At 37.2% G+C, this 18,821-nt stretch overlaps 1 protein-coding gene across 9 annotated transcripts in view; it reads right to left on the bottom strand.

The window, feature by feature from the left end:
* The window catches only part of Fgd4 (FYVE, RhoGEF and PH domain containing 4), a 204,534-nt gene that overhangs the window by 26,413 nt on the left and 159,300 nt on the right, over window positions 1-18,821 (bottom strand). For 8 of the 9 annotated variants that reach the window (XM_048802512.1, XM_048802517.1, XM_048802515.1 and 5 more), the window contains 6 exons: window positions 15,373-15,462; window positions 13,129-13,274; window positions 12,529-12,685; window positions 6,522-6,660; window positions 3,851-3,909; window positions 3,374-3,520 (listed from right to left, as the gene is read on the bottom strand). In XM_048802512.1, coding sequence (XP_048658469.1) covers window positions 3,374-3,520; window positions 3,851-3,909; window positions 6,522-6,660; window positions 12,529-12,685; window positions 13,129-13,274; window positions 15,373-15,462 — 738 coding nt within the window. Of the gene's footprint in view, window positions 1-3,373; window positions 3,521-3,850; window positions 3,910-6,521; window positions 6,661-12,528; window positions 12,686-13,128; window positions 13,275-13,318; window positions 14,098-15,372; window positions 15,463-18,821 lie in introns of those variants that run through there. The other variant, XM_048802519.1, reaches the window with a different exon arrangement.

Genomic DNA, 18,821 nt, shown 5'->3' with positions numbered 1-18,821 from the left:
TGTGGAATAATTTAGTGATTTTTATTTTAAAACCTTCAGATCCCAGATAAGTTGATTTGATTGTGTGTTGTATACTTTTTTTTTATTGGTTCTTTTTAGTTATACATGACAGAAGAATTCATTTTTATATAATTGTACAAGCATGGAATATATCTTATTCTACTTAGGACCCCATTTTTGTGGATATACATGATGGTTCAATTCACTATGGTGTATCATGTAAATACACAGAAAAATTATTTCTGATTCCTTCCACTGTCTTTCCTTTTCTTATCCCCCTCCCCGCTTCCCTTCATGCACTTTTTTCCTAATCTACTGAGTATCTGTTCTTCCCCAGCCCCCTTGTTGAGGATTAGCTTCCACATATCAGTAGTGATCTAGTTAACAGAGTAACCTACATCAACATAAAGAAGTGAAAATGTAGTGTGGAAGCAAGCAAATAGGAACGAGTAAGGAGCATTTGGATATGGAATCAGATTCTAAACATAGTTTGACTTTTAAGCCAAATTTAATATCCTGTAGTAGGGAATCAAAAGCTTGCCTTCATTTTCTCACTAGAGAGAAAAGAAAAGGAAAATGCTACTTTTGAAGTTTCCACTTATAGAAGAACAAGATGTTCCCTAGGAATAAACACGACAAGCACAGTCTCAGAGAGTGGATTCAATGAATGAACCTACACAGTATGTGATTCTAGAATGGTCTTCAAAACACATAGTTTCCTAAAATTCCTGCTATGCCACTCTACCCTCCTGGGAGGTAATGGTGTGGTATATTTGACAGCCGATGGGAACTGGATCAAGATGGGTCTTTTCCTCAGTTGCTAACTGCCATATTCCCCCCATGCCCAAGGCTCCTGCCATCTCTCTTCCAAACAGCAGCTTAATTTGGCTTTGCATCAAGATTCTCGACCTCAAACTATTTCCAGAATAATTTTGAAATGTGAAAATTAAACCAAGACAATTGGTTAGACACAGAACTAAAAAGTTTACCTATAGAGACTGTAACACTAATGAGGAAGAAGAAAAAGGACCTATAATGTAAAGACAGAGCAGACATTGATTCCTGGAGGATTTTACTCAGAAAAGTATATTAAGCTGACTTTTTAATTCTATGTTGTTGATGCCTGGACATCTTCATGCCTTGCTCATACTGAAGGGACTGACCCTCCCAGGTGACCCAGTTCCTAGAGATAGTCTAAGAATCACCTGTGAGCACCCCTTCTGTACGGAAGCAAACACCCTCAAACACCCCCCCTCATCAAGCCGGGCTGCTGATTCCGCTGCCAGAATCACCGCCAAAGTCAGGCAGACAGGAGCTCACTGCAGTTCAAATTTGCCCATCCCAAGCCTTTTACTGCCTTGCCCATTATCTCCTGTGGAAGCCACAAAGGCTCCTGCCTACCACCCCTTCTGCTTGTGCCCTCTGCCTCTTCACTGCTGTCCCCTCCCCATGGTAGGAATAGCCCTCCTGTTGGGATCTGTCTTTTCATCTCTCTACCATTCTTGAATAATAATATTTAGGTCTATTTAGTTCTCTGTATCACCTGGGAAAGGTGGTGTACCTTCTCTTTAGCTCAAATAAGGACTTTATAGTTAGATAATATTCATACATTTTAAAAACAAATAAAATTAATATACAACACAAATTTATCTTTTTTTTTTTTTTTTAAATTGTTTTTAGTATAGTAGTAAACCGACGCTACTAGTTCTGGAACTCTAAAATGAAACCTTATGCCCATTTCTCCTTCCCACCAGCCTTAGGCAACCACTAATTATGTAATCGGTGCATTTGCCTATTCTAGACATTTCCTATAAATGGAATCAGAGTATGTGGCCTTTTGTGACTGACTTCTTTCATTTGACAGTTTTCAAGATGCATCCATGTCATATATTATCAGTACTACAATCCTTTTTATTGACATAAAATAGGATAGGCCATTGTATAGATAAACCACACTTTAACCATCCATCACTGATAAACATTTGGGTTACTCATATTTTTGGGCTAAGATGAATAATGCCATATGGATGTTGATACATAAGTTTTTGTGTGGACATGTGTTTTCAATTTTCTTGAGTTGAACAGACTTGGAGTGGAACAACTGGGTCACATGGTAGGCAAATATTCTTTAAAAAAGAAATGACTGAGAGATACTGAACATTCCTCTTCATGACAGCTTGCATAAGGTTTCTTTTCAAAGAAGGCTGGAAGCAGTAGATAGAAACTTCTCAGGCCTTAAGAACAACTCTGTGAAATGAATGCCTGGCAGCAGAAAAGTCTGCCTAGGCAGCCTCTTCACCAATGAGTCTTTGTTCTTTGCCTTTAATAACAATCATAATAAAGCTAGTTGACTGAGCCACTATTCAATGTGTGCTTGCTCTTTGTCATGCTAGCCATTATGATCCTTATTTTATTAGATACAGAAAAGAATCAGAATTCACTAAGGTAACAAAGAAATACAGGTCACGTGGACAGAAACTTAAAATAATAATAATAATGGCCTGGATGCCCCAGAAAGACTACTACATTTGAGATAAGCCCCAGACTAATTGTCATTTCCAGGAAGTGAAGGAAGAGACAAGGACTGGCAATGGTGAAAAGGAACTGTGTAGCAATCACATTTTCCCTATAAATACTTTAGACACAGCCTTACAATCTTGCCCATACAGTTTTTTTTTTTTTTCACTCTAGAATGATTAAAAAAGTGATTACAGATGATTAGGAGAATTGCTGTCAGGAAATGGTATGGCAACAAAATACTCAGGAAATGGTGCCTATTATGTTGAAAATGAAAGAAAACAAGTAGACAAGGAGGATTTCAGAAAGTATACCATACCCTGCATATGCACTATTAGCATTATCATGGAATTCAAGGCTAAATTGTCTTCAATATGCCCTACTGAAGTAAATTATACCCATAAAGTACACCAAAAATAGTTAAATTTTAGTTACTTAGACTATTCCGTCCTTCAAACTCCTAACAGTGTTTACTAAATCAAAGCAGATGTAATTAAAAAAATAATATATATATATATATACATATTTTAAAAACATTTTATTTTTATGTGGTGCTGAGGATCAAACCCAGGGCCCTGCACGTGCTAGGCGAACACTCTATCACTGAGCCACAACCCCAGCCCTAAAAATATTTTTTATTTCTTTGTGGTGCTGGGGATTGAACCCAGGGCCTTGTACATGCAAGGCAAGCACTACACCAACTGAGCTATATCCCCAGCCTCAGATGTAATTATTTTGGGGAGCAAGCAAATAAGCATTGTACTTTTCCAAGATGTAAACAACAATTTTTCTTTTTGTAAATTATTCCTTTTTGGTAAATTTTTCTTATGTATCTTGCCAACACTAGAATACTCACTAAGAAAAGATAGCGTTCTTGTGCTGACGTGTTCCGTGCAGCTAGCTTGAGGATCTGTCCTTCTTTTATTAGTTCATTGGAAGGGTTTACAATGTCTTCTTCTTCTCCCAACATTTCATAAATCTCCAAGAGTTTCTTTAGGTTCTCCTGGGAAATTAAAACAAAATACAGCAAGATCAAATACAGGAGGTGTCAATTAAGTGAAATGAATAATAATACCATGACCTTAACTAAAATCTGTATCATTTAGAAGGGATTGGGAGTGAATGTATTTTTTTTTGTATAAAAATGTATCCGTAAATTGAAACCTGAGAGAATAGGGGAGAGGGTTACTCCAGGAAACATGAGACATTTTGCAAATGTTTTTTCTTGTTTACCTCTATCTGTTCACTTTGGTCCAAACCTACAGATAGTATTAGACTATGTTATGATAATTATCTAACCATAAAGTTCCTGTCTCCTCTAAAAACCACTTACCATTTTTCTTATTGCACTATTAGAATGGCTTGCTGCTGTAGATATAATTTCAAGTGATTCTAAATGGGAAAAAAAGAAAAGTAAATAAATATGTTTTGTCCTTCCTGGGCTACTATATAATTGAATAATTTACATACTTAAATAAGAAATCTGAGACCAAAAACACAATGAAAGTAGCAGCAATTTCCACTTACAAACCGTATACCTTCAAAACCTAATTTGTAAGCAGACTAACTGAACTCAAAGGGTACTTCCTTGTATAAAGTCATGTACGATGATGAGGCTCACAGGTATATTGAATTCATATAGACCATGAAAAGTCATTAAGCATTTACAGCGTACACTAACTAGATTCAAAGTACTTTGTCAGGTGCTTTCATACACAGGTAGTCCTTCTATTTTTTGCTACAGTCTGAAAATATTACATGGAAAATTCCAGAAATCAAACAATAAGTTTTAAATAAGTTTTATTACAGTGTACTATTATAATTGCTATATATTATTATTTTTTAATCTCTTTACTGTACCTAATTTATAAGCTAAATTTAAACATAGGTATGTAGGTATAAGGGGGAAAAACCCAGTACTGAACCCTATGTTTAAGACTGTGGTTTTAGGCCTCTGTGGAACATCTTGGAAGGTATCCCCTGCAGGTAAGAGAGGACTACTGTAATCAATTCTTATGTTATTAAAACAGCCTTGAACAGTAAATATATTTGCTCCATTTGGCAGATAAAAGAAATGAGGAAGAGTTGTGACTTGGCTAAGGTCACACAACTCTGAGGTTGAAGGCCAGATCTGAAACTGGGTCTTCTGACTCAAAGTTCTACAACATTTCGACAGAAAGTATTTTACTAGTTTCATAAGCAAATGAACCACTAAGCACAATAAAACTTTCTCTGTGAAAATGCACTCAGAATTCTAGTCTAGGTCTGATGAAAGGGAGTCTTCTAGAGTCAGTATTGTTTCTGGGGTGGGTGTTAGTGAGAACTCTCTGATATGGGACATCGTAGGAGCTCTGGGGCTGAGAATGAAGACCTGTGAATGCTGAGGGCTGCTGGATCAACCCCAGACTTTTCAATCCTAAGTCATGTTCTGTTCTCTTCCCTTCTTTTCTATCTTGTGAATGCTGGCCTGCTCTATTCTGTTACCGCAGCAACCCCCTCCCTTCTGGACTACATTTTCCGTCTTCTTTGCTCTGCTGAACAGAATGCACTTTTGTTAATTCCCTTTCCACTTTTAAGTCTAAAAGTCCTTCTTCTGTGATTTCCTTAGAATTTAATTGTAACTATTAATGCAAAGCCAAAACAAGTAATGAAATGCCCTACTATGTCCCACAACTTTCTTGCTTTTGACATGGGTATCTTAGGCAAAGACCATCTTTGAATATAGAAGACACTGCGTTTTATTTACATGCTTGAGAGTTCTTTACAGATTTGGGCAATTCTGTGCACCTGAGATAGGAACCAGGTTAGAGGGAGCCAAAGAAAGATGGAGTGGGGCCACTGCTCAAGATATGAGTTCCAGGAAGAGCAAGTGATTCCACCTCCAATCCACCACTGGCTCTGCCACTGGAACCCAGCACTTGAGCCAGATGGACAAAAAATGGGGGTGAGGCACAGTTCCTGGGGAGTACTGGGCTGGGAGAAGATGGTGAGCCAAAATCAAGCTAAACTACAAAACGGGTAAATGGAAAGAGAAGTTTCACAGGTCACTTGGATGGTATGAGGAACATATAAGAGGCAGTTTATGTTCAAGAAAAGACTCAGGCTCCAGGGTCAAAGATGTTTTATGTTCCTCTTTTTTCATACCGTGGTCCCCTTATAATAGAGGGCAAGAAATTAGAAGAGGAAATTGTGGCAGTTAAGACTGTACATGAGTATCGTCAGTGCTTACTAAATATCAAGCCATTTTGATTCCTTAAATTTTCATCTCTTAACAGTTGAATGATTTTTAAAACTGTGCCAGAGGGCTAGGGATGTGCCTCAGTGATACAGCATGTGCTCAGCATGTGATTCGAAAGGCCTCAAGGTCAATCCCCTGCACAGAGGTACAAAATCACATACACAGAAACTGCACAAGAAACCTGAAGTATTAGCAGAATTTATGAATCTTAAAAACAAAACAAAAACCTTTCATTTTAATCTAATGAAAGAATCAAAAACAACTAAAAGAACTGGAATAAAGTTTTCTTGAGGAAAAAGTTAATAGACAATAAAAACACCATTTCCCATTGTATCTAGGGTAGGTGAGGCCAACAGTGCTTAGGTTATTTTTACATATTAAATGCCATCTTGGTATTCTTGGTATGCATTGACCTATCTAATTAAACAGCAGCACTTGTAATTTCAAATGGCTGTGTTCTTCCTGTGAGATGGTAATTGTGTATTGCTATTCCGGATGTCTCTAAGACTATAGTTTTATATTTCACAGTTAGTGATTAAAGTGAATCCAGAGTGGTAAGTGTGATTTGCATTGCTTTAAACTTGTGATTTGGGCTCAAAACTGCCTTGCCTAATGGAGGCATTGATAATTTCCAGTGAGACTGTTTTCTGACAGCAATATTTGGCTACAGTAGCTAGCTGTGAGATGCATCTCACTTTGAAACAGGCTGCATGGCCACTTGATTATCTGATAATGGAGAAGAAAAAAAATTTTTTAAAGCATTTACTTTTTGCATCATTCCAGTCCGGGGAATCGGGGGGCAATTTCCTTAGGTAGTCCTTAAGGAGCATCTCATACCGAGGAATCCGCTGAACAGGTTCCAGCATGTGATGCTGCAAAGTTAAGCTCCCACAGATCTTCTGTTTCTGTTTTTAAAGAAACATTTAAAAATTAGGTTAGGCAATCTAAAAACTCACTATAATAACTTCCATCAACTATATTAAATATATTTAGGTTTTATTTTATTTGTGTGTGGTGCTGAGAATCAAACCCAGGACCTTGTACTTGCTGGGCAAGTGTTCTACCAATGAACCACATCCAAAGTAGTCTCCTGGGTTGCTTTTAAAAATGCAGACACACAAACCCCCATCTATGAAATCAAAATTTTAGAGGGAAGAAGCTAGAGAAAATGCATTTTAAAACACTGCATATAAAGTCTAAGGCCCACTAATCTAGTGTAAGAACAGAAAGGGACAATAAAAAATCATGCAGAATTTTTTTTTTGATGCTGGGGATTGAACCCGAGGCCTTATGCGTGTGAGGCAAGCACTCAGTTGACTGAGCTATATCCCCAGCACCCAGTCAAGCAGAATTTTAAGCCAGAAAATTCCAGATAGCTGGAAACCATTTCAATTAGTCACTACTAGGGTTTGTGAAGTCACATTATTAAATCATTCTACAGAGATTTTTCAAAAGATGCACCTGTATAATGAGATTCACTAACCACAAGTACATTAAATGTCTTTGGACTTAGCAGAAACTATTTCATAAATTTCATAATGAGGCTATCATAAATGGCATTTCCTTTGAAGAAAAAAAAAAAAACCTCTAGGAGAATGACAAGATCTGGCATCTTGCTATCTGTCGGAACATTTTAATTTTTCATTAGGTCAAGGCATTCTTCATCATTAGAAACTAAACTCCATTTCTTAGGGCAAAATTAAGTCTATTTCACTTGCTTGCAATAGGTTGTTAACAAGAGAAGGAAAACATTCCACAAAGAAGAAATCCCCATTAAAAAACTGAACTACTACATGGTCAAGGCACTGCAGGATAAGAAAGCTGTATTAGGCCCTGGTGTTTGCATTCAAAGCAAACAAGTAACTTCAAAGCCTCACAGGGAAGGGAGCATTTAGCACCAACTCTGAGTGCAGGCTTTGGTGGGGAGGCAAGTGAGGAAGACTAGTCTAGGGAGAAAATGCAAGGCAGCGGTACATGAAACATCTTCCTTCAGTAAAGGAGAGCAGTTGGGATTTTGTGGAAAATAAGCATGAGAAAATAGGGTATGAGGAAGAAAAGGCAATATGAGCTAATACTATCAGAACTTCTAGAGTTTAGATGAGCTTCATCTAATGCAGATTTTTGCACATGGGAGGGATTATCATTAGATCTGATTATCCTTCTTCAGAATGGCTTTACAGGGATGTGGGGAAACCAGCTTGGAAGTTGATGTTGTAGACAAGGAAGAAAGTTAATCAGGGCCCGAAATTGGCATGAAACCTGGTGGAGTAATAGCTTCCTTGTAAGATACTAATTTTACAAGTTTAATGATCTCATTTGATTTCCCCTAACAGATCTATATATCCATACCTTTATCTCTAGGAAAATATGAATGGTGCCAAAATTTTTACATGAAGAAACTGTAGCTCAGAGAAATTAGGAGAGTGTTCTAAGGTCAAACAGTTAAAAGCAGCAGACTAAACTATAAACGAGGCTTACTGCCAGTCTACTACTCTTTCCATTGTCATGCCATTTCTTCATATTTAGTGAAGACAGACACTGCAAAGGTAGAATTTAAAGTGTGATCAAACAACAGTAACTACCATCCTTAACTGAGTAATTACTATGCAACAAGCACTATGTGAAGCACCTTGAACGCACTATCTCAGAGGCAAATGAACACACATAGAAGGAGGAAAAATGACAGGTCACAGCTGAGGCCAAACTGTCAAGCTCTGGTGAATAAGAGAACAGTTGTGTTGTCAAATCTAATCACCTGTCAGAATTATTATCTATTTTGTGCAAGGCATTAAAAAGTCAGATGGAAAGACATGCTTGGGAGCTAACTATAGAACATGTTGACTTTATTTATTTACTTATTAGTTCTAATAAGTTATACATGACAGTAGAAAGCTCTTCAATTCATTGTACACAAATGGGGCAGAATTTTTCACTCCTCTGGGTGTATGTGAAGTAGAGTCACACCATTCGTGCAATCATCCATGTATCTAGGGTAATGAATGATGTCTGACTCATTCCACTATCTTTCCTACCTCTTTGCCCCCTCCTCACCTCCTCTTTGCCCTATTTAAAGTTTTTGACAGGACCTTCATGTGGAATTGTACAAGCACACAGCACTCGGCCATTAGTAACTAGAGATTGGGGACAGAGGACTAGACTAAGGCATGTGGAAGTATGATGTCACTGAGAGTGTGAAGACAGACTGCAGAAGGCAAACCTTGGGCTCTGCTCACTTTTTAGTACTGCAAGAAGGGCTGGTAAACGATTCAAAGAAGCCAGTGTTCAGAGAGGTACATGAGTATTTAATCTTGAGAAAAGAGATGCTGATAAAGAGAGCAGAGGGGAAGCGGCAGGACTTCAGACTGAGTGAGGAGACTGGCAAAACCTCCCTATAAAAAGCAACTGCTGGGGTTGGGGGCTGTGGCTCAGTGGTAGAGTGCTTGCCTAGCACATGTAAGGCACTGGGTTTGATCCTCAGCACTGCATAAAAATAAATAAATAAAACAAAGGTATTATGCCTATCTACAACTAAAAAGAAAAAAAAAATTGAAAGGAAAAAAAAAAGCAATTACCAAGCTGCAAAAAAATTGACAAACAACCATTTCAGCATTTTTAGAAGTTGCTCTAAGGCATACAACAATCTGGAAAGCATTTATGCCTTAACAACTGTTGAACTTTGAGAAAGAATAGTGAGAATCTATGGCATTTGAGCCCGGGGCTGCTCCTGTCCTTTCAACTCCATCCTGTGTTGCCAGGGTAGTAAGGCTGTGAGGACCAGCAGCTTCCCTGCTGATGCTTGGAAGTTTCAATATGGAGTGGTGCACAATGCACACGCCCAGCAGCATGCTCAGTAGAAGTGAGGATCTCTGGGGTGGAGGAGTAGAGGGTCCAGTGGCTCTACTAGCCAAAAGTAATAGCTGTGGATGGACTAATCACATTCATGGCTGAGACTGGAGACAGCCCAAGTCAGGATACTCACCTGACCACCCTGAGGCTTCGTACACATGGATACAAAGTTTTAAAGAGCCCAGTAGACTTGACAACTTCCCAATCTTTAAATGGGTCCCCTTATTCACAGCCAGGCCCAAATGTTGAACACAACCTTTCTGGCTCCAGGTAACCAAACACCTCTGTCCAACAGCTGTTTGTACCCTAACAAATATAGACATATGGGTAATCCCCAGAAAACCAGGCTCACAAATACAGACATGCCAACAAACAGCTTGAAGGCAGACATCAGGGACTGCATAGCAGAGGAGTAACAGGTTTCATCCATTTTGTGTAAGTTAGTTACTAAACAAAGAAGCAAACAAACAAAAAATAATGACAACCACTGTCAGTGGAGAAATCAAAACCCAGAGTTGATATGATTTTGGATTATCCGAAATATCCAATATCCAGAAAAAATATAGATGAAGAAAAAGTAAAGTGTGACCTATAAAAGAGACAAAATGGAAACTAACAAAAATGGTGTGAGTACCTTTAGAAGTTAATGTGGCAGACAGAGTCTTCAATGTATGTTCAAGGAAATGAAATGACGTTTGAAGAATTCAAGGAAAGTATGAAAAAAAATGAATGTACAAATGACAATTTTCAAGGAGGATTCAGACATAATTAAAAAGAGAGAAGAACCGAATGGAAATTCTGGAGTTGAAAAGTACAATAACTAAAAGAGAAATTCACTATAAGCATTGGACAGCAGAATCTGAGATGACAAAACAATTAGGGAACTTGAAGAAAAACTAATAAAAATCATACAATCTGAAGAACAGAGAAGAAAAGATTAAAGATAAGTAAACACTTTCATAAACTTGTGGGATAACATCAAGAATAGCAGCATTTGTGTAACGGGATTAAAACAAAACAAAACAAACTTAAAGAAATAATGGCCAAAAACTCCTAAAAATGATTTTTAAAATATTAATCTAGAAATGAAAGAAGATCAACCAGCTCAATACAAATACAAAAAGATCCCCACACAGATACATCCTATTCCAACTATTGAAAGCCAGCAACAAATAACAAATCTTGAAAGCAGGAAGAGAAAAATGATTAATCACACACAGGAAAGTACTGATAAAATTAATGACTGGTGGAGGAAAGAAAGCAGTGAGAGTGACCATGTTCAAAGTGCAGGGGGGAACCTATCAGTTAAGAATTCCATCACTCCTTGGAATACCCAAAGGACTTAAAATCAGCATACCACAGTGAGGCGGCCACATCAATGTTTAAGCAGTTCAATTCACAATAGCTAAACTATGGAAACAACCTAATGACCTTCAACAGATGAACGGATAAAGAAAATGTGGTATGTATACACAATGGAAATATTACTTAGCTATAAAGAAAAATAAAATTATGGCATTTGCTGATTAATGGATGGAACTAGAGACTATCATGCTAAATGAAATAAGCCAATCCCAAAAGACCAGAGGCTGCTCTGAATGCAGATGCTAATTCACAATAAGGGTGAGGGGATAGAAGTTCACTGGATTAGACAAAGGAGAATGAAGGGAAGGGAGAAGGGATGTGAATAGGAAAGATAGTAGAATGAATCAGACATAACTTTCCTGTGTTCCTATCTGAAAATATGACCAGTGAAACTCCATATCACGTACAACTACAAAAATGGGAAGCTATACTCCACAAATAATATGTCAATATATTCTACTGTCATGTATAACTAACAAGAACAAATTAAAAATTTTTTAAAAATTCAATTTTACAAAAACAAACAAACAAAAAGAATTTGGTATCTAGTAAAAGTATCATTCAAAAGTGGGGGGGGGGGGGAGAATATTCCTGGATAAAAATAATGACTGACAGATTTCATTGTTAGCTGATCTACCTTAAAGGAAACAATAGTCATTTTTATACTGAAAGAAAATTACTCCAGAAATGGCAAATACATGGTTGAATATAAATGTTTTATAAATATATTTTTATATCCTCCCTTAACTTTTTAATATACATAAAATTTTGTAAAACAATTATAAATTATAAAACATCACTATATTGTCAGATTTAAAACACACAAAAAATGTAATATATATAACACTAATAGCACAGCATGGAGAAAGAGCTGTATTAGAGCAAAGTGTCAGAGAATATAATATGAAGTAGGCTGTGATAAATGCATATTATAATCCCAAGAGCAGTTACTGGAAAGTAACTAAGAGTAGTTTAAAAGTAAGGATTATTAAGATGGTGCCATTATTTATATAATACAACAGAAGGCAAAGAGCTATAAAATCCCAATCCCAAGATCGTTATGTGATGGAGAAAATGCCTTTTCAACTTAACAACTCTTTCAAAGAGTAAGTTATTAACAATTTTGACTAGAATATCAAAAGAAAATTACTATGGAATTATTAAAATGTATTATCCAGATTTGGTAGAATAGAAGAAAATCAGTATAAAGTGACCTAAAAATATTATTGTTATTCCAAAAACTCAAGGTTCACAGCAATCATTGTTTATATTTATATTCCATCCAACATGTGAAGCTCTGAAACTCGCAAAGGGGAAATTCGCTCTGCAAATTTATGTGAACCCTAATGCAGTCAGTCTCTGGTCTCATAAACAAATGGAGAATTTAGCACTTAGTATGTGGCCTGTGCCCAACAGGTATTTTAACTTCTTAGAGATATCTTCGCATAATTCAGTAGAATGGGTATCTCAGACAAATTTAGATTGGCAATCTTAGATCTAGAAGACCATATAACTTTGATAGAAAAATTAATTCGTAACTTTGAACAAAACTGTCCTGTTACCTGAATTTCTTCAATCACCAGTTTGAACTGGGGAACTCGTTCTGTCATGTTTTTGACCAATTCCATTGCATTATCAAATCCCTTCACATATTCTCCATACATCTTAAGGAATGGCGCCAATTTCTGAAGGATGTCTCCAATCCGAGGAGTGGTTTCCCTGGATCGAATAAAGAAATAAATCTTTAAAGTTTTCTGTAGAACAAGCCAATTCACAGACTGCAGATGAAGTCTTCACTTTCTACACACACTCTGTGCTTCCTCAGATCCATCTTGCTGTGAGACGGGTAGAGAATAAAGAAGCTCTTTTTCCAAGGCAGTTGAGGAATGCCATAGTAAAGAGAGATGCTATGGAATCTTTGAAGGTCCAGGTTACCCCTGATATCTTGTCTTTACTAGTCAAAAGACAGTTTGGAGCGCAGAGATAAAATGCTTTTCAGATGTCACTGAAAACGTACCACAACTTCTTAGTCTTTAATGTAAAAAGTTGGCACAATGTCTAGCTAGAGCTGTGTGTGGCATTTCTATTTGAACTGAAAAGCTGAACAATACAGCATATTATATGACTGCCTTAGACATATCGTTTCTGTCTACTCCTCTTACCATTCTTGCATTCGTTTCTCCAGCTCTGGCAAGAGGAATTTACTATGGAAGGCATTTATTGATGAAATGTTAGAAAAGATTTTATTCACCATCTCTGCTGGAAATGAACCTCGGTTTGCTTCTTCCAATAGTTTGCAATAAAATACCTGAGTAAAAGAATAAAGCAAATATTACTTCACTCTGTGGGTTAACCAACTAGCACTGTGCTAGGCCTGTAGCAGGACCTTTATAGCATTTTATTGAATAAATGGAGAAGTTCATGATTCAAGAAGTCGATTGTTTGAAATGTAGTAAGGATATATACTCTGATTTGGAAGAACCACAAATAAGAATTAGGAAGCTTGATTTTTAACCTGCACGCGGCTCCTATCTGTGGGATGTTAATAATATACCTTTCTGTGCCAGAGAAAATCCAGTTGAGGTTAATAGGATTTACCCTTCCTACCTACAGCCAGAGTTAAGGGATGTGAAAGTACTTTACATGCACACAGTAACTGTGGCGTTTCATTTCCGTTTATGTTTTGAATTACTTCTCCAGCACTTATTACATATTGCCCTTTATTGAAATTGGTTGACTTATATCTTATTTTTCCTTATTAAAATTGATGTATCTTGGAAAGGGAGGATACAGGATTTAGTTCCCACAACAGAATAGGCCAATGAGTGAACAAAAGTTCATTTCAGTTCTCAAATGTTTATTTGCTTTTTAGTAAACAATAAAACATGAAAACTTAAAACACTGATGGGGTGTGTGTGTGGGATCTTCTATACAGAGTAACAAGTCCCTTAGAGACAATTAAGAAAAAAATAATAATAAGGAAAAAAGAACCACCTTGAGCCTTAGCTATTCTCCACTAGGTCTACTATACCTCTTCATTGCCATTCTGTTAAATGTAGGCAGAAGGAGATCTGTTCCTTCATAATGTCCAGATGGTTGTTAATGTTCTAAATTCACCTCCACTGCATTTTCTTGGGAGGCAAAAAGAACAAAATTATGTCCTTAGAGATACCAATAGGTAGGATACTATAATAATTAATACTAAGATTCTAAAAGGTCAGCAACTGTAGCTAAGTTAATTTGGCTTAAGATCAAGAAAGAAAAGAAAGAGAAAGAAAAAGAAAGAAAGAAAGAAAATTTGCAAAGAGGAAAAGACATATCTTTACTACGAGCACCTAAATGTTCCAAGGTCTATAATTCCTGCAAGGAAAACAAGTTGCTCAAAAGGCCCAAGCTCCTCATAAATTGATTTTGTTTTATGGTGAAATTTCTTAAAAAGTGAGTATTTGAGCTATACACTATTTTAAATAGTAGAGTATATTAACCTCACTATTTGAGATAGAGAAGTTCTAGTTGAGGTTTTATTTTATAGTGAGGTCACATAAGCTGGCACCTCAAGGATCACTGCACCAGGCACATAGATCACTCTAGACAACAAGGATAAGGTGTGCCAGGACAGTCTGTTTCCATGAAATTCCAATTTTCCAGTGGCAGAAAGTGGGTTAATTCTTACAACTAACACTCAAACATGGTAGCTTTAACAAGAGGAATTTATTTGCAGACAATCTATTAAATGTCATGTCTTTTATAGCTAAAGTAGGATTATAATGCATTAGTTTCCAACAGTTACCTTATAATGCATTTAAAAACTTCCCCAATAATATATTTGAAATAATACAAGGCTCCCCCCCCCCAATGATGAAATACAAAATGTGATTAAGTTGATCCACATATTCAGCAAATATTTGCTGGATGACTTTATGTCAGTTACTACAAGTATACAAGGTTGAACAATTAAACTCAAAATCCTATAACTGCACCAACTAAGATCACTCTCAGATTGGTTTCTGCTAAACAAAAACAATTCAAACACAATCACATATATTCATGTTAGCGTTATAACCACCAATATCTTATTTAGATTATAATAGTAATATGGCTCCCCAGTCAGGATCAGAGTAAAGATAAAAAACAAAACAAAAACAGGCTAATGTTTAACACTGTGGGACACAGATAAAGTCATTTTGTGATTTGCACAGAAAGAAACCTCTACTTTTGTGAATTATAAAATATTCATACCCAGTGAATTCACCAATAATGCTGAGAGTGCTAAAGATTTCCTTGAACAAATAGCTTTTACTGGCTAAAAACAAGCCCATTTTGCAGTTTCTATAACACTTTAATTATTAGGTTTAAATGATGTACAATGCTGAGACATAAAATGATTCTGAAAGGGAAAACATTACCTGATCTAAGAGGTCGAGTCGGTTGACGTAAGCTCTCTCTGTAAGCAAAAGTTCATTGGCTATTTTGTGAAGTTTTTGTTCATTAGTTTCCTAAAAATAGAGCAGATAATCACACATCAGGAAATGAACCCTGGACAATATTTCTCAAGTAATAAACACCTCTCCTCTAATGGTTTGATCAAAGCAGTTTGCTCAAGTTTCTCAGGTCCTCAATTCATGTCAGCTGACAAGACAGAAATGTCTATCTGTTCATCCAGACAGAATTGAACAAAATTAGAACCAAGCAAGCAATTAGGTTGGAACTACAGCTTCTTTAACTTCTGTAGCAGCAGTCAACACTACCATTTGCCTTCTCCTCGAAACATCTTTTCCTTTTCTTAGCACTACACTTAACTCATTTTCACCTACCTCTCAGGCTATTCTTTGGAAATGATTTCATCACTCTCCCTAATGTCTTGTCTAAATATTGACTCTATGCACAAAACATTTTGCCTTTAAAAAATACTTTAGGGGGCTGGGGCTGTAGCTCAGTGGCAGAGCACTTGCCTTGCACGTGTGAGGCACTGGGTTTAATCTTTAGCACCACATAAAAATAAACAAATAAAATAAAGGTATTCTGTCCATCAATTAAAAAAATACTTTAGGAAAATTTCAATTATGTCTAGTAGTAAAGACAACAGTAGATGAACTGTATGTGTCCCTTGCTGAGATTTATAGATATCAACTCATTGTTAATGTCTATGTTTCACCTGTGTCCTCCCTCACCTCATTCTACCCCATTATTATTTCTTTCCTTCCATCTCCCCATTTTTGTGGTATTGGGAATTTAAATCAGGGTCTTAAGCATAATAGGCTAGTACTCTACTAGCTGCAACCCCAGACTTTTTTTTATTTTAAGACAGGGTCTCACTAAGTTCCTAAGGCTGGCCTTGAACTTGTGATCCTCCTGTTTCAGCCTCTCAAGTAGCTCAGATTATAGGCATGTGTCACTATATGCAGCTCCACCTACATTGTTTTCAACTAAATTCCACTTTATTATTTCCTCAGTATGTTTGTACTTAACCCTCAGATATATTTGTACAAGCTTGTTTCATAATTATAGGGACATTTTTTCCCAATCAACAATGATGGTATTTTGCCCTAAATTTACTGAGTTCATCAATTGAGGAATTTACTGAGTTGACTAATTGAGGAAATGATGACTATATAGTTCTTATTTCAATTTTTTGAGACCACAGATTATTTACACATTATAAAGACTTCATATAAAAACACCTTATTCCAATGCTTCTGTAATAAGCAACATAATTTTGCACATTGGAATGAATATTACACCGAGAGCATAAAGTACAGGGCCTCCAACATGCTAGGCAAGCATTCTACCACTAAGCTACCTTCTCAGACCTATAGAAATATTTCTATCTGCTCCTGTGTTTACTACAATGCCTCCCTGAAAACACTGACATTCAATAAAATATTGCTGGGTGAGTGAAGGAGTACTAGCCACACATATTAACCACTTTGTCCATCTATTTATTAGTACTTTGATGCCATGTCAAACTCATTTTTTTTTTTTTTTGGAGAACCTCTCCCTTACTACCAAACCCCAAAGTTTCCCATTCTGGTAATGGTACTATCCCTTTTCAGTTATCTGGCTTCGGAAGCTTGAATTACTTTATTTTTGGATCCCTCCCATGGAATTAGACAGCTACCAAGTCCTACTCAGGATATGTCTCCAGCATTTACCCTTTAAGTTTTCATCATTGCCACCCTGTTTTGCACATATGTTATGCCCAGACCAATCAAGTTTCCAAATGATCTAATTCCAAAATTTGTTTCCTTACCGGCCCCCACCCTGTATATGGCTATATGAGTAATTGGTCTAAAGCTTTGCTTTGCACACATAATCCTATTTCCCATAGAAACAAAAGCTATCAGTATCCTTCCTCTAACTCAAAAAATAAAATCCACACTTTATGTACCATTTAGGGTAATTTAAACCTCTACTTACTTCCTGAAACTCATTTCTCACTCTATATTTAAAGGCCTTTTTCCCTCCAAACATATCAACTGAAGACATTTCATCATTATTCAAGCATGTCTCTGGCCATCTCTGCACCTTTCTTCTTTCCATCCTCTCTGCCTGGCACGCGCTCTTACTGTATGTCTCTACAGTCTAAGACTGACTTTTCCTTTGACAGTCAGCTGAATTTCTATTCCTTGTTGATAGAGACTTCTTCAACTATTCAAAGCCCTCAGACTTTGTCTTATTACAATGCACTGTATTTTTTTAAATGAATTTTTTTTAGTTGTAGATAAACATAATACCTTTATTTATTTTTGTGGTGCTGAGGATCTAACCCAGTACCACACATGTGCAAGGCAAGCGCTCCACCACTGAGCCACAACCCCAGCCCTGTACTGTATATTTTATACTTGAGTCATATTACATTGAGGAATTTCTACCTAGAACTTTGCTGATATACCATTTTGCTCCAGGAGTATAATTAGGGTTTAGGAAAAAATAGTAGCAAAGTAAACCAAAGTATGTTTTAAGCCAGTAGAGTCTCATTTGCATATAGATGCTACACTTCATTTTATTGTTATTATTATTATTATTATTATTTTGAGATGTGTTTTCATCCTGTTGCTCAGACTGTCCTCAAACTCACAATCCTCTTGCCTCACCCTCCTGTGCAGTGGGAGCACTGGCACATGCCACCATGCCTGGCTAGATTCTACATTGTAAACTGTGGATAAAATGCTGTTAAGTTCTATGAATGCTTCTCTGTGCAACACATGAGATCTACTTTATGTTCTATGTGTGATATTAATTATAATGTGAAAAGCTATGTTGCTCATTACAGAAGCATCAGAATGAAGCATTTTTATGTGAAATCTTTATTAAAATGTGTAAATAATCTGTGGACTCAAAAAATTGAAATAAGGGGAGAAGGAAGATGGCGGCGAGGGGAGTGCATTGCCCCCGTGTGTTGCTTCACTGTGTGGGAGTATGACAAGTCAGGACGGCTAAAGGATATCTTGTTAGGAATTTCCAGCAATAGTGGGGTGCTCCGGAACCTGGAGGAAGGATTTCCATCGCACGAGGATCGGCTACGGGGACTCAAACGCGAGAGGTTTGTCGCACGGAGGGTAACACTGCTTATTCAGCAAATCGCCCCGCGGCTAGAGTCTGCAGCGCGCGCTGGGAAACGAGGAGATAGCAACGCAGGGATACAGCGCTGCAGTTTCTGCCAGCCGTGCAAGCACCGTACTCAGGGCTGAATTCTAGGTTCGAGACAGGGGAAGGAAGCGGTCCATCTCGGTTCTCCACACCGGTCAGACCACAGAGGAGGCCAGCAGCCACCATGTTGGAAAGCTGACGTCACCATACCCGTTTTCGACTGACGACAGCTCATTCAGCCATAGAACAGGTAATTTCAGGCTGC

The sequence above is a fragment of the Marmota marmota genome, unplaced genomic scaffold (genome assembly GCF_001458135.2).
Source record: "Marmota marmota marmota unplaced genomic scaffold, marMar, whole genome shotgun sequence".
NCBI classification, from domain to species: Eukaryota; Metazoa; Chordata; class Mammalia; order Rodentia; family Sciuridae; genus Marmota; species Marmota marmota.
The sequence above is the reverse complement of the archived record's forward strand: the minus strand, read 5'-3'. Positions and strand labels throughout refer to the sequence as shown.